Source organism: Bufo gargarizans, chromosome 1, assembly GCF_014858855.1.
Source record: "Bufo gargarizans isolate SCDJY-AF-19 chromosome 1, ASM1485885v1, whole genome shotgun sequence".
In the NCBI taxonomy this organism is placed as follows: Eukaryota; Metazoa; Chordata; class Amphibia; order Anura; family Bufonidae; genus Bufo; species Bufo gargarizans.
In genome coordinates, this window is record NC_058080.1 from 64805464 (window position 1) to 64821422 (window position 15959).

General features: G+C 47.2%; 1 protein-coding gene across 2 annotated transcripts in view; it reads left to right on the plus strand.

Annotated features, from left to right (window-relative positions):
• AFAP1 (actin filament associated protein 1) overlaps positions 1 to 15959 on the plus strand; it is a 117420-nt gene that overhangs the window by 80132 nt on the left and 21329 nt on the right. For both annotated transcript variants that reach the window (XM_044295904.1, XM_044295913.1), the window contains exons 7-12: positions 2640 to 2720; positions 3187 to 3265; positions 9492 to 9644; positions 9757 to 9968; positions 11634 to 11779; positions 14513 to 14630. In XM_044295904.1, coding sequence (XP_044151839.1) covers positions 2640 to 2720; positions 3187 to 3265; positions 9492 to 9644; positions 9757 to 9968; positions 11634 to 11779; positions 14513 to 14630 — 789 coding nt within the window. The remainder of the gene's footprint in view (positions 1 to 2639; positions 2721 to 3186; positions 3266 to 9491; positions 9645 to 9756; positions 9969 to 11633; positions 11780 to 14512; positions 14631 to 15959) is intronic.

Below are 15959 nucleotides of genomic sequence, written 5' to 3' on the forward strand. Positions count from 1 at the left end.
TGGAATTTTTTCCCTGTTTTTGGGACTAATGCCCTTTTAGAGGCAGCACAGCTGTAAGAAGCGGCAGCTTTTAGGGTAGGAGGACGGATTTAATCAAGAGTCTTTTCCTGCCGAGACTTTGCGTATAGCCGGTTCAGGGCAGAATGTGATGAGCGCAGCAGATTTTTATATATATTTTTTTTTTATAGCCAGATATCGACTTTAACATAAACACGAGTCCGCACCTATATGTGCACGAGGTGTGACAGGGGGGGGGGGACTTGATGGAGAGCATGAATTCTTCAACGCTACTTTTGTGCACTTGCCAAAGCGCTTCCCAGTGTTTTGTCTGCAGCTTGCATTACACAAAGCGCCTGCCAAAATAACTTAATCAGCGCTCGGGGGCCAAAAAAAAGTCCACAATGAGTTCAAATGTCAAACAAGAGGTAAAAATAAAGTTCCAGGATGCTGAGTAATTGGATTCCTTTGTTTGAGGGAAGAGTTTGTGCTGTACATGGTTTGGATAGGTCAGGTTGAGGTGCTTTGAGCTTCTACACCAGCAGATTTTAAATCCGCCGCGGATTTCGGGACCGAATACACGCCAAAATCTGCATGGAATTTAAGGAGTGTGAACACACCCTTACCAAGCAGCTGTAATCTGAGTGGGAACCTGTTGGCACAGGTTTTATTTCTCTGCAGCACCCCCGCAGGGCACATTAAGTATTACACTTATTAAAATCAATGGGCTGTCCAGATAATGCAGGATGTGTCGGGTCCTCCTCTCTATTAACACTATTCTGGCCAGACGAGAGTCCTGAATCCAGGGCCTAACTATCAGTCTGAATTAGCCAGTGTTTACAGATGGGTTTTCTAAGCCAGATAACCATATGAAATGGCTTGTCTAGCTGTAGAAGGAGTTCTCTTATTTGGGACTCTAGTCTTGTAGGCAGAACGATGTGCACATCTCATACTGCGGAGGATGGATCATGTCCATGCATTGCACTGATGGTCTGTGGACACCATGCAATGCTTCATCTCCCCTGAAGTGGCCACTGTAGTGCACTTACATTTAAAGGGGTATTCCCATCTCAGACAATGGGGGGGGGGCATATCACTTAGATATGCTCCCCTTGTCTGATAGGTGCGGGTCCTACCTCTGGGACCTGGACCTACATGGAGAATGGTACCCTGCAAGTTGTGGAGGGCGCACTGACTCAGCCCCATAGAAATGAATTGGAGCGGTGGCCGCACAAGTGTGGTGCGCTCCCATTCACTTCTATGGCAAGAGCGCTTGGCGGTAGCCGGCCACCACTTTCCCCACTCCGTTCTTGGTGAAGGTGTGGGTCCCAGAGGTGGGACCCCCACCGATAAGACAATGGGGGCATATCCTAGCGATTTTCCCCCATTGTCTGAGATGGGGAAAACCCCTTTAACCACATGATGAAGAGACACAACAGCGTCCTGAGCCTCGGATGAGACAGCTGTCAGATTTTTAGTCTACCTCAGACTCCTAACAGACAATGCAGCTCAGCTGAAGTCCATGACCAAGATAACAGCAGGGCTATAAAGAAAGAAAACACTAAAGATTATACACAACACATAGACATTACCCTGTGTCACGTTACCGTAATTCATTTTATTCTCTGACCTGTCTATGATTAGGAGTCCGGTGGGCGGTCCTATCGGTGATTGACAGCTATCTCTGTATGCACACAGTGAGTAGAACCGCCCACTGGACTCCTAAGCATAGAAAGGGCAGGGATTTACTTAGGGGTTAACAAAAAACTGGCTGCTTTCTTCTGATCACAGCGCCACGCTTGTGAACAGGTTGTGTGCGGTATTGCAGTCCAGCCTCGTTTATTTCTGCCATGCCGAGCTGCAATCCATGGACAGGCGTGGTGCTGCCACATGTTTCTAATCCTCGACAATCCCTTTAAAAATAAACCTTCATGGAATTTCATGTGTTTGTTTCAAGAAGGAACATAAAAAAAAGAACGACGACTTGTTGATATTCCTCGATGGCCGCCCCGGCTGATAATATCACGACCAGACCATTTTGTTTTTCTTTGCAAACCAGAACGCAGACTTGCAGAGGCATTATGGAAAACGCTGCTTATTTTGGGCCGTGGCCATGAAACGGCTTTTGATGTAGGTTCCAGCGATTGGTATAATCTGCGACGGTTATGTGGACCGCGCACCTGCAGACTTAGTTATGGTGCAAATGTATACGGTAAATGAGAAGGACATAGATAAGGCCTCATACACGGCCAAAGGTCACAGCTTATATACAGAATACAGTAAAGCCCACCATTGGATTATTGCAGCAGATTGAACAGAGAGCCCCTTTAATGTTTAGAAAAGCTGATAGTCATAAACCCCTTCCAAGTCATAAAACCTTGAATGGTGGTGGGACCCCGATCAGTTCTGAGATCCATTGCATTTTCCTGAAGCCGCCAGTAGAGGGAGCTCTGATATTTGTATTGCGCTGAGCTCCCCCTAGTGGGGTTTTATAAGTTTACTGTGTGAAGGGAAACCGGAGTCTTGGAGCCCTATGGGGCAGATTTCTCGATATGTTTGACATTTTATGTTCATGCTGTGACGTATAGGGTTAGAAATATCGCATAATCTGACAGGTCTGATTTATTTCCCTTTGCTTGCAGGTAATAAAAGAAGTATGTGGGACCGTGGACTCGGATGGACCCTCTTCGAGTTCTCCTGTGCCAAAAACAGAAATAGAAAAGGTATTCTTCGCCTAATGTAACCTATTTATCAGTGATGTTTGTAATTGACTTGAGTGTTATTTTAGTTTATTAATCTGAACAGGGCCAACATATCCATTTATAGTAGTCAGAGTTTCATTTTTCTGATACAAAGTCCCAAATCTCCTCCATAGCCTTTAAATTGGATGATCATATTCTGGCTGCCTCTTGCCACCACTAGGGGGAGCTTACTGCATACAGTGTATGCATAACAGAATTACCTCACTGATCTTCCTCCACTGCTCCCAATCCACTTCTTCATGGTCCCCTGCTGGACCTTGTGGTATCAGGGATCGGTGTGGTGAGTATGATTTATTTATTTATCACCTAGAAAACCCCCTCTGAGCTCCCCCTAGTGGTGACTGCAGGCATCCAGAATATGAAGGAGCTTAGAAAACATGAGCACCAACTTAATTAATTAATACGTTGTCTTTTTTATTTTGATCAGAAATCGTCGGAGAGGCCGAGCTCAGACGGGGAGTGCAATGTGGAGAATAGCACAGCAGTTGTCAATGGCAAGGACCCTGGTATGTTCATAGCTTGATCACCCCTTACATTGAAAGGGGCCACTTGTTGCAGATGTGTGCGTATATTGGACGGCATGGCATGTTGTAGATAGATGTATAGATACTAGGCATTGGACATATTTAGGGCTTGCAACTTTCAGTTCTGGACCAGATCCAGCTACAGTGGGTCACAGGTGAACACTCAGAATGGAAACCTCTATGGTAGCCCTGTCCATAGCTCATGGTCTGGTCAAGACAACCCTTCCTCTAAAAACGGCTTCCCTGGAGATCAGCTGTCCTATCCTTTAAAATAGGTCTTCGATATCCAATCTGTAGGGGTCTGATTCCCAGCACCCCACCGTTCCTCCGCATTGCTGGCCAGGCACAGAGAAGTACTTTTAGTAGTGGCTGTGCCTAGTACTGCAGCTCGGCCCCTTCAAGTGAGTAGTAATGTAATACTAAAAATGCGGAGATGTGCCTGATAAATAACGACCAGTTAACTGACCGGTGGTGATCCGTGAAGTTAGACCACCACCAACCTTAGGCTTAAGCGTAGGCCATCAGGAGCTTCTGCCGTTTTCAGCCACTCTTTACAAATGGACATAGTGATTTACACGAGACGGTTTCCGTCTCCGTCTGTGTCTTTAAGACTGAATGACTTCCTCTTATCTCCTCTGGGTGGACCACCCGGCATCCTTCCAGCTGTAGGCTTTCTTCTAGTGTTATTCTTTATGGAGAATTGACTTCCTTGCAGTAGCTCATGTATAACCCTGTGGTTCCTGTATGTGTGGCCTCTGCTCCCCCGGCTTCATAATCACGGGTCTGACCCCACCAGCCTTCTCTGCATCACTTGGAGAGCGCACGGATAGTTATTATCCTGGGCCGTGAAGCAGTCCTGCACCAAAGAACATTATATATAGCCCACTTTTGAAACTTCCTAGGAGTAATTCAAGCAGTTTCATGAAATTGACAGCAGCCTGGAGCAGATGTGTCGGCGCCGGGCACCGGATGGCTCAGAAACGCTGATAACCCTGCGCAGAAATAATACAATGGAGATTCTGAGAAGAACAGGCGGTGTAGTGTTGTGCTAGAATTCTGTCCTTTAGGGCACATTCAGGCGACCGTAGTGTTTAGCGAATTTGTAAAACACGGATACCGGCCGTGTGCGTTCTGCATTTTGCAGACCGCACGTGGCCGCAACCATAATAAAAAAGCCTCTTCTTGTCTGCGATTGTGGACAAGAATAGGACCTGCTCTATCTTTTCTATAGAGACGCAGAATGGAACCACGGATGCGGACAGCACATGGTGTGCTGTCTGCATCTTTTGCGGCCCCATAGAAATGAATTGGTCCGCACCCGTTCCGCAAAATTGTGGAACGGATGCAGGCTCATTCATACGGCCGTCTGAATGAGCCCTTAGTCTAAGGCCTGTATTAACTGACGGAGGGTCGGCCAGATCATTGCTAACAAGCGTTTGTAGGAACGCTCCTTAGTGATGATCTGCCTGTATAAGGGCTCATGCACACAGCCGTTGCCTGGCCGTATTGCGGCTCGCGTACGGCGGATCCGCAATACACGGGCACCGGCCATGTGCATCATGGATCGCGGACGCATTCACTTGAATGGGTCCGCAATTCAGGAGATGCGGCGCGGAACGGAGGCACGGATCGGAAGCACTACGGAGTGCTTCCGTGGGTTTTCTGTCTGTGCCTCTGCACCGCAAAAAAGTAGTGCATTCACTACTTTTTTGCGGTGTGGACCGTCGGATGTGGATCGCGGGCCCCATTCTTGTGAATGGGTCCGCGATCTGCCTGTGGCTGCCCCACGGTCGGCGCCTGTGCGTTGCGGACCGCAATTTGCGGTCCGCAGCATGGGCCCAGCCAGCAGATGGTCGTGTGCATGAGCCCTAACAGTGACACCTATTACCCGATGAACAAGCAAACTTGCTCGTTCATTGGGCAATCGCATTTTTCATGCAGGCTAAAAAAATCATTGTTTGCCGGCAGCAGATCATGCCATCTAATCACAGCTCTGCTGCCGGCAAATAAAGATTCTGTATGGGGACAGGCGATGGCATTAGTGCTCATTCTTCTCCACATACTGTAGAGGAGATTGCTGCATATAATAGCAGCGCCCTCCTTCACTGACGAGCAGGCGATTGTCCTCCCCGACAATCCTAATGCTCATCTGCAGTTCTAATACAGCCCCAAAAGTGGATTTAGACGGGGCGATATTTGGGTAGATTATCGGGAACGAACGTTACTCCTGACAATCTGCCCGTCTAAAGGGGAACCTGGCGTTAGTGTGTACTAGTAAATTATCGTTTCAGGGCAGCAGATCGCTATTTAGAAAGCACGAAACCATGCAGCTGTATGAGGACGAGCGATCGCAATAGTGATCACACGTTCTCATACTGTGGAGGTGATCACTGCATGTAAATACAGAGCTTCACATGACCGCGCAGTGGGGCCGTACCCTTAGGGTCCATTCACACGTCCGTAATACACCCGGCCGGCACCCCCACAGAACTGCATATTCTTGTCTGCGGGGGGGGGGGGGGGGGGGCGCTCCGGAAATGCTTATGTGGACAGCACACTGTGTGCTGTCCGCATCTATTCCTGCCCCATAGAGAATGAATGGGTCCTCACCCATTCCGCAATGTGTGGAACGGATGCAGACATATTCTGTGGACTTGTGAATGGACACTTCTAGTGCCCTGCATGGAATTTTCCTTCACAGAGGCTATTGGTATGTAGTATTTATGGGATGGTGGGGGGGTCCCCCTTTAACGAGGCATCGGTGGGTTCTGTGGAAGCTTCTGTCTGCCCATTGGATATCATTCTGTGTTGAGGTCGTCAGATTTGCGTTCTTCGCTCTCTTACTCATTTTTGGGTTTGCGGGGGCCAGAGCTGAGGTGAGAATCGGAAGCTGTCTGTCGCTCAGGCTTTTCCAGCAGGTTAAGCCGATCATTGATTTTGTCATCTCTCATAAGCCATCCAGCGGCTGCAACATTAGAGCGGATCTCGGCGGGTTGCCTATTGATTTCCTCCTGCAGTTTATCCCGTCGCTGTCAGGCCGCCAACCACACAGCCGTATTTAGTCCGAGGCAGAAGTACGACCTTGGGAACAGTGTTTACAGGCCCTTCTGATGTGAGGGTTTCATCATCTGCCGCCGCTGAGAGCATTCATCCTCAAGGCCGCCACGTTCATTTATATGTCAGATGTGGCGGTATATTAATGGCAGTGCTGCCAATTAAAGACATGGCTGAGCGGAAACATCAGTGACAGCAGGATTATATGGGATTGCAAATGAATTAAGGCTGCAAAGTAATAGCCTTGCTTAACTTTAAAAGGCGCGTGCTATTAGAACTGTGTTGTGCTATCCCTCTGTTATTCCTCCTAGAAGTTTATCGTTAAATTGACGACTGGACGTTACCGTTCTCCTGGTAGGAAAAGGTAACGGCCACTGTGCTGTATACAGTAAAGTCCAGCTGTACAGGATGTCACCTCTGCAGATAAGATGTTGGCCGGTCTGAGATCTCGGAGAACCCCTTTTAAAGATTATTAAAAAACGCAGCATACGCCGACCTACCTTACTCCTCTCCCGCGCCACGCTGCAGGGGGAACATCCTGACGGCATCAGGACATGGAATAGGTCCACAGAATCATTCCCAGACTAGAGTGTCACGTGGCCCCTGGTGGGTTCTCACTACACCCCGAGGCACAGTGGGGGAATCGCCGGCGGCGTATATATATGACGAATAATAGGTTCTGTCTGTTCTGCTTAGTGTTCATTGTGGTCGACCTCATGGCCTCCATTAATCACAAGGAAAGTGACACAGAGCTTGGCCCAGCCTCAGATTCTGCTTTCATGGTAATGGGGGCCAAGAAAAGCCGGTCACAGACATTCCTTCTCATTGCGGCATCCCTGGCACTGGCCATTGGCATACCAAGGACGTAGGCTAAACATCATTACTGTGGGAAAAGTCACCAACGGCCATGTCGGTGTCTAATCTTATCATAAGTTGTATGGACTATGCTGCAAGATTTTTTGAAACTTTTTGTGACAATTCAATACTTTCCCATTTCACGTATCATCCATATTGTTAAATAGGAAAAGTCCACTCATCTGACACGTCTGATTTAATAAATGTGTGGAGCATCTTTTTTTTATATAAACCTGCATTGGGCAGTTCTTCTCTTATTCCTCCTGGAAATATATGTATGAATTAATAGACATCCAGACGTTAATAGGGTGCGTCCCTGTACAGTTTCATCCCTGGTTGGACAGTGTGTGTCCGGGCAAGCCAGTTGCCGATACATTTCCAGGAGTCTGACCCTCTCCGATCTCAGATAGGTCATCAATATGTAAATCCCCGAAGAACCCCTCTTAGGGTCCATTCACACGTCCGTAAATGTTTTGCGGCTCCGCAAAACACGGACACCGGCAATGTGCATTCCGCAATTTTCGGACCGCACATCGCCGGCACTATAATAGAAAATGCCCAATCTTGTCCGCAAGAATAGGACGTGTTCTAATTTTTTTGCAGAAACGGAAGCACGGAGGCGGAAGTGCGGATCCGCGGATGCGGACAGCACATTCCGGCCCCATTGAAAATGAATAAGTCTGCACCCGTTCCGCAAAATTGCGGAACTGATGCGGACCCATTTTGCGGACGTGTGAATGGACCCTAAGGCCCCCTGTCACATATGCGCCGTCCCGGCATGTGACACGGGCATGACTGCAAGGGGTTAATCTACCTCCGCTCACTCCATTTTGCACTCCTTTTCCACACAGGCTACAAATTGAGCATAAATCACACCCCAAACACCGTACACGCAGTCCAAATACACGCTGCCCCCCCACCTGGCCGACAAGTACACACGACACATACCCCTTTCAAGCATCAAACACAGGCTGCTGCCAGGACACTGCGCGGGCCTGGACATATGTAACATCGACGCATGCGCAAGATTACGGCGCACTGCGAAAAAAAAAAAAAACTGAGGAGAGGAGTGAATAATTAACAGCGGGGCGGCGCTGGGCTCCAAGAGAAGGGGCATCTGGGCACCAACGGCCGGCGGGACAGCCCCTTGGGCACGTTATGAAGGTAATTAGCATATAAATCGATTTTTATCAAAAATGTAAGGACAGGTGGGTGTAAAACTAGTATATTTTTAATTAGATAAAGGAGACTGATATGATATGAAAATCGGGCTGACAGAATCCCTTCAACGTATTGAGGCCTAGTGGCCAGTGTAAAAATTGCAGGATTATATACATTTTTAAAATATACTGACATGGAAAAAAAAATAGTCAGCATTATCACATAAGCGGGTGTCCAAGTCTCAGCATCCCCCCCGCCAGTCACCTGTTTCAGGGAGCCTCCGCGCTCACTGGAGCTATGGTGACCACAGGGGGTTCCCGGCAGCTTACCAATCACAGCGCCCTACATCATGTAGTGGCAGTGTTTTGTATGGCAGTGCAGCTCCATTAACTTGAATAGGACTGAGCAGCAACTAGGCCATGTGACTGGTGTACAGTGATGTCACCGGCCTAGGATGAGGCTGCGGCGCTCATGGAGCTGATCAGGCAGGGGTCCCGCGTGTCACCTCCCACTCATCTGATATCGATGACCTATCCAGAGCACAGGAGATCAATATTCATTCCTAGATGACCCCTTTAAAGGGAGTCCTGTCACCAGCATTTCACTTTTTTTAACCCTTCCCACAGCTCCCTAGCATGCTTACAGTTAATAAAAACGTTACCTCTGGCATCAATCCTGGACTTATAGAACCATCAAAAACGATCTTTATAACATATGCAAATGAGGGCTGGCAGGTGCCCACGGGCGGCGTTACCCTCGTAGGTGCCCTGCTAGCTCAGCCTTTTCTTCGGTTCCCCTCGCCTCTTCCTACCCTCCGCCCGCCCATCCTTTCCCTCTGACCGCCTATCTACCAACTTGTTGTTTCGCCGAGATCCCGCGCCTGCGCACTCAGTGCGTCGGCCGGCGCATGCACACTGCGATGCCCATTCCTTGTACGGCATCACAGTAATTAATGCGCATGCGTCGATGGACCGCCTCGTTAGCCGGCGCATGCGCAATAGTTACTGTGATGCCATACAAGGAATGACCTGAGTCTCAGACGACTTCTCCTAAATTATCAGGAATGCACACAGATATGCAGATATATTGTCAGGTAGAAGACTAAGGACTAAATGCTGTGTTCTCACCCCCTCCCCAGGGAAACGAAAGAAAAGTGGCACAAAAGCTGAGCCGAAAGGTACAGTAACCAAAGTAACGGGAAAGAAAATAACAAAAATAATTGGTCTGGGGAAGAAGAAACCAAGTACGGATGAGCAGACCTCATCGGCAGAAGAAGACGTTCCAACGTGTGGTAAGAAATGTAGAAAAAAATATGTAGATTTTTTTCTCCTTTTATGTGTCTATAAGCTATAGTAGAATGATGTCATGTTTGTTATACTGTTTTATTTCTTACTCCATTTAAGGCTACCTAAATGTCCTAAGCAACAACCGGTGGAGGGAGCGGTGGTGCCGGGTCAAAGACCATAAACTCATCTTCCATAAAGACAGGACCGATCTTAAGACGCACATAGTCTCCATACCTCTGAGAGGATGTGAAGTCATCCCAGGCCTGGACTCCAAGCATCCCCTAACGTTCCGTCTTCTCCGTAATGGCCAGGAGGTGGCCGTGCTAGAGGTATGTCTGCCTATGTATTCCATGGTTCCATGTCTGCCTATGTATTCCAGGTTGCCTAGTCATAGCTACAGTCATCAAAAGTATTGGGTTCATCCTAAAGTAGGAAGCATTTTAGATTCAAAACCAATTTCTTCAAAGTACAACCTGGTGGCGTTTATGAGTGTGCACAATGTTGAAGATTATGTCACTTGTGTCCCTGCTATAGTCGCGTGGACCATAGGAAACAGTAGCCTGAAGATAACTGCCTTCTATAAGGCCGGGTTCACACATTATTCAATTTTCCGTTCTGCTGATCCGTCAAAAGAACAGAAAACAACGAAAAAAAGGATCCTGTATCTCAAGCATCCGTTTTGCTGTTATGCACATTTTGCATCAGTTTTAGCCATTTCAGTCTAGGATCTGTTATTTTACCTGAAAAAAAAAAGTTTGTTTTTTTCCCGTCTAAAATAATGGATTTCACGTGGAAATGGCTAAAGCAGATGCTTAAAATACAGGATTGGTTTTTTTTTTTTGTGAGAGTGTTGTGGGCATGCTCTGCGACCTGTGTAGAGGTCATTGTGCAGGGAGGAGGTGAGCTATGACCACCACCTATTGTTAATATTAGGTCCTGGGTTATTTCTATATAGGTGTCAACTTTCATTGTAATCCTGCCTGTGATGATACTGAGATGACTGCTGAGAGGCGATCTGGAAGTGTCAGTCTGTTATTAAGCATTCTTCGATATTCTGACCTTAAAATTTGAAGAACTGGATATTTTCAAAGTGGGATGGAAGGTCTCTTATAATGAAAGGAGAACTGAGCGGCCGGCTGGGGCACATCTAGGATTCTGTATAGTAAATGTAGAGCAACAGTCAGCAACCTTTTGGCACTCCAGATGTGTTGAAACTACGACTCCCAGCATGCTCCATTCACTTTTATGGGAGTTCTGAAAATAGCTAAGCAAGTGTGCATGCTGTGAGTCGTAGTTTCACCACAGCTGGAGTGCCGAAGGTTGCTGATCCCTGATGTAGAGAAATGTCTACCACAAAAAGTAGCAATGGCTGAATCGATGACCTTACGAGAGGGCAGTGGCATACATAGAGAAGTAAGGGCCCCATAGCATGGAGCAAACCAGGCCCCCCCACACAGGACAGAAGGGTTTCTGCCTAAACCCTTTTCAATGACCCTTGGGACATTTTTCCACGTCTTCTTTTGAGAAGTTGTTCCTTTAGAGCAGGGGTGCACAACCTTTTCTGGTTGGGGGCCACATTGTCAGCCTGAACCAATTCAAAGGGCCGAAAATAAAACTTAAAGGGGTATTACCAACTGAAATACTATATTTATGGCATATTGAACATGCAGTATATATTGTTAATGTCTCGTTACACTTCTAGTACTCTCATCCATGGACATACATGTGTTGCCCACATGGTTGGGGGCCGCACAGAATGGTATCGAGGGCCGCATGTGGCCCCCGGACTGTAGGTTGTGCACCCCTGCTTTAGAGGGTAGAGTCCTCACCAAGTTTTCACCTCCAGAAGAAGAGGAGACAATCCCAAGTAAGACTAGGCCCCCTCTTGCACTGGGCCCCATAGCAGTCGCATGGTCTGCCGCTATGGTAGTAACGCCCCTGCGAGAGGCCTGGATGTTCTCCGCACTAATAACGTTGCTTATTCCTCTTCTTAGGCCTCATCTTCAGAAAACATGGGCAGGTGGATCGGCATCTTACTGGCAGAAACGGGTTCCTCTACAGATCCCGGAGCGCTGCACTATGACTACATCGATGTGGACACCACCGCCAATGTCATCCAGACAGCTAAGCAGTCTTTCTGGTAAGAGGATAGGTGAAGACTGGTCCCGCACACCTAAGGGACTAAGCTGCTTAGTGGCTGGAATTTGTTACAATGTATCAGTGTAGACCCATCCTCGGCGAGCTGAACCCAGCAGCATCACAAACCTCTGCACTTCTGGTGGATTGCTCCACTGATACCTTGTTGTTACCTCTACTGTGTGAGTAGGACTAGGCCTGAACAAGCTTTCTACTTCCTATTATATATATATATAGGAATGTTTGCATTTACCGACAGCAAGCAGAGATCTTGAAATCTCAAAACAGATGACATCGTGTTTCATGCCTGCTCGCTGGGCATTGCTTCACCTAAAATGCACTTTCATATGTAAAAGCTCAAAGCAAACTTTTTTCTGGCTTTGTTTTGTGGAAGGTTGCCAAGTACGGCCTTAATTATCCATTTAGTAACTCCTCACGTCCATTTACATTACTTTGCAGACGATATGTTCACCTATAAATCCGCTCTTCTGTCCGGTCAAATTAACTGTACTTCAGTCGACCAGGTCAAAAACCACAATTTGGCATCTTTTCTGTGTCTACTCCCTCTGATTTCATTTTAGCAAAGTAAAATGAAGATAAATGTGGTCGTCTTCCCCGATCATTCATCTCCATGTGGTTAGTCCTGCGAGTTCGCTTCTGCACAGTGCCACCCAGTGGCGATCAGCAGTAAAATCTCTTGCAGACCCTCTGGTTGGTCTTGACGTAGAAGCTGTAGCCTAATCAAAGTTATAATGTAAGACAATTCTTCTTTGCCGGAACCTGTACCGCAGAATTACAAGGCCCAGTTTCTGTGTCCATGCCAGAGAAAGGTTATTGGGGCCAGCTGAAACTGTGCCACTGCCATCTATTGGCTGTGTCTGGTATCACAGCGCAACCCATTTCACTCAAATAGGGATTAAGTGCAATACCAGATACAGTCCATGGACAAGAGTGGCGCTGTTTCTGGTGGAAAAAACAAAATCGGGCTGGTCGAGATGTTCCGTCCCTGACAGTGGGAATTTCTTTTGTTCTAGTTAAAGGGCCGCAAAGGGTTAAAAGGGTTGTCTCATCTTAGACATTGGCGGCATATTGCTAGGATATGCCACCAATGTCAGACTGGTGCAGGGTCCCAGAGGTGCGGGTCTCTCAAGAAGGGGACCCCTGAAGTGAGTGGAGAGCAGCCATACATGTGCAGTCAGCCTTTATTTATGTCTATGGGACTGCTGAAAATAGCTGAGCGCTGGCTATCTCTGACTGACTCATAGAAGTGACTCGACCGGTGACCATGCTTGCGCAGTGCTCGCTCCATTTATTTTTATAGAACTTCCAAAAATAGCCAAGTGCGCCCACTTGACTACTTTTATAACTCCCATAGTAATGAATGATTAACACGCTGTGCACTTGTGGTGTGCTCTTCTTCATTTTCAGAGGTCTGTTCTGGAGATAAGTGCGGGTCCTAGAGGTGGGACCAGCACCTGTCTGGCATTGGTGGTATACCGTAGTGATATGCCACCAATGTCTAAGATGAGAAAACCCCTATTTAAAAAATTTTTATATATTATATATATATATATACAGTACAGACCAAAAGTTTGGACACGCCTTCTCATTCAAAGAATTTTCTTTATTTTCATGACTATGAAAATTGTAGATTCACACTGAAGGCATCAAAACTATGAATTAACACATGTGGAATTATATACATAACAAAAAAGTGTGAAACAACTGAAAATATGTCATATTCTAGGTTCTTCAAAGTAGCCACCTTTTGCTTTGATTACTGCTTTGCACACTCTTGGCATTCTCTTGATGACCTTCAAGAGGTAGTCACCTGAAATGGTCTTCCAACAGTCTTGAAGGAGTTCCCAGAGATGCTTAGCACTTGTTGGCCCTTTTGCCTTCACTCTGCGGTCCAGCTCACCCCAAACCATCTCGATTGGGTTCAGGTCCGGTGACTGTGGAGGCCAGGTCATCTGGCTCAGCACCCCATCACTCTCCTTCATGGTCAAATAGCCCTTACACAGCCTGGAGGTGTGTTTGGGGTCATTGTCTCGTCCCCATGCTTCCCCATATATACATGTGATCCCCTCTCCTCTGTGTTTGATATCACTGGCACCCCAGCACTAGTGATATCACAGTAAATACCATTTCAAAGTACAGTAGATTCCAAAGATGTAACCACTGGCTCGTAAAGGTGCCGGGGTGACGAGCGGATGACCTATTACACATCCCAGTATGAGGTCACGTTGGGTCCTCTCCACATTCTCCACCCTTGATCGTAGCCTCAGGGACTGTCCTGACTCACTGACGAATCCTATCTCAATATCAAATTCTTCTTGGTATCATCCAGCCCCGAAATTCCTCATCCAAGTGTAAGCAAATATGTGTGCAGTCTGAATTACCCAGAGGATCGACAGATGACGTGTCCACATGTCTCCATGACATGAACTCTGATCCTGGCCGTTTAACTCTTTCTGCACCACAGTCAATGCAGATCAATTCAGAGGGGGGTCCTGACACCTTGTGTTGCATTCAGTGTTCAGGGAGGTGGTCACACACGTGGTCGCTCTCCATTATGGAAATGGACGTATAAAAGCTTTCGGAATGTTTTTTTTGCCCTGCCTTTCGAGGAGCAGGAAGAGATTGAAATTGGCATCTGTGGAGTGAAAGACCTGGACTAGAAAGTGACCTTCTCTTAATAAGACATTTTCTCTTGTGTCTTTTTTTTTTCTTTCAGTTTCATGAACAGAAGAGTCATCTCCACTAACCCCTACCGTGAAGCCCCCACAAACGGCTATTCATGCCCCAGCGGAGTGGCTCTTCACTACGACGATGTCCCCTGCATCAATGGATTGGTAAGGCGGACACGCAGTGCACAGCTCTCGTGTCAATATGTACTCCTCGGGTTAAGGGAGTTATCCCATCATTTAAAAATGCAAAATAAAATACCTGATCCGTTTTTCCGGATGACCCCAGAGAGACGGATCCGGTATTTCAATGCATTTGTGAGACGGTTCCTCCTGACAAATGCCATCAGTTTGCGTCCGGATTGCTGGATCCGGCAGGCAGTTCCGTCGCCGGAACTGCCTGCCGGAATCCTCTGCCGCAAGTGTGAAAGTACCCTTAGGGGGCATTTCCTTTCTACTGCAGCTGGTGGCAGTTGAAAGATGGAACTGAGCAGAACAGAGAAATTATAAAAAGAACAAACAGCAGGTGGCGCTCTACAGATACATTTTATTAAATAACGCGCTTGTTATACTACATATTTAATTACCTGCAATTACAAAAGTATTCAGATCCAGGGGCTGGTTTGAAAAGTGTAGAATATTTTTTGCGGGTTATATTATTTTTTTACGGCTATGTTCACATTTGCACTACGGGGCTCTGCTGGTGTTTCTGCCAAGCTTTCCAGCACGCTGGACCTGAATAGAGCAAGCAACAGCAATAATGGTGCTCTCGGATAATACCCCCTTTATAGGTAAACAGGGGTCCATCATGATGACACAAAATAGTTTGTTTCCTGTGGGACAGAGGATGTGCCTCCACCTGCGTGTAGCCATGGAGGGATGGGGTCTGGCTGGGAGCACGGCTCAGCACTGTTTTTGGGTTTCACTAGACGACAATTCGATTTTCCTTTCTGCGCATTGACTATGAAGAAATAGCAGTTCTTGCCCTGGAGGACTTGGCGGCACTATTTGATATAAGGTGCCGGTAGGTGATCTCCTGGGTTCGAGCAGTGATCCGCATTGGCGAATGTCATTCCTCTTTGCAGTGTCTATGGCGGACAGTATGGCGTTGTGCACTGTTTGTCCCCTTTTTTCCCCCTTTGTCTTCTGTTCTTTCCATGTTCCTCTACCTAATGGTGAAGCTGTGTGTATTTACAGTGGAGGCCGGACGAGGATTATTCTTTCAGGCAGAAGGGAGAAGAGGTGCTGTATGATGATGCAGATGTGTACTGATAACTTACCATCTCCAAAAATCTTTGCACGCAACCCGTCGACTGACAAAAAGCCCAATAGGTTCTCCTCTGAGAAACTTTCTCCTAACCACTACAAATCTCCTGTCTCGTCCAGTCTGTCCTCTCCGTCTGTCACTAACCACTCTCCTACTCTGGGGAGGGCGTCTGCTGGCTCCTCTTCTCAGGTACTCCATACTGCTTGTATCGTCTGTGCTATCCGTGTGCT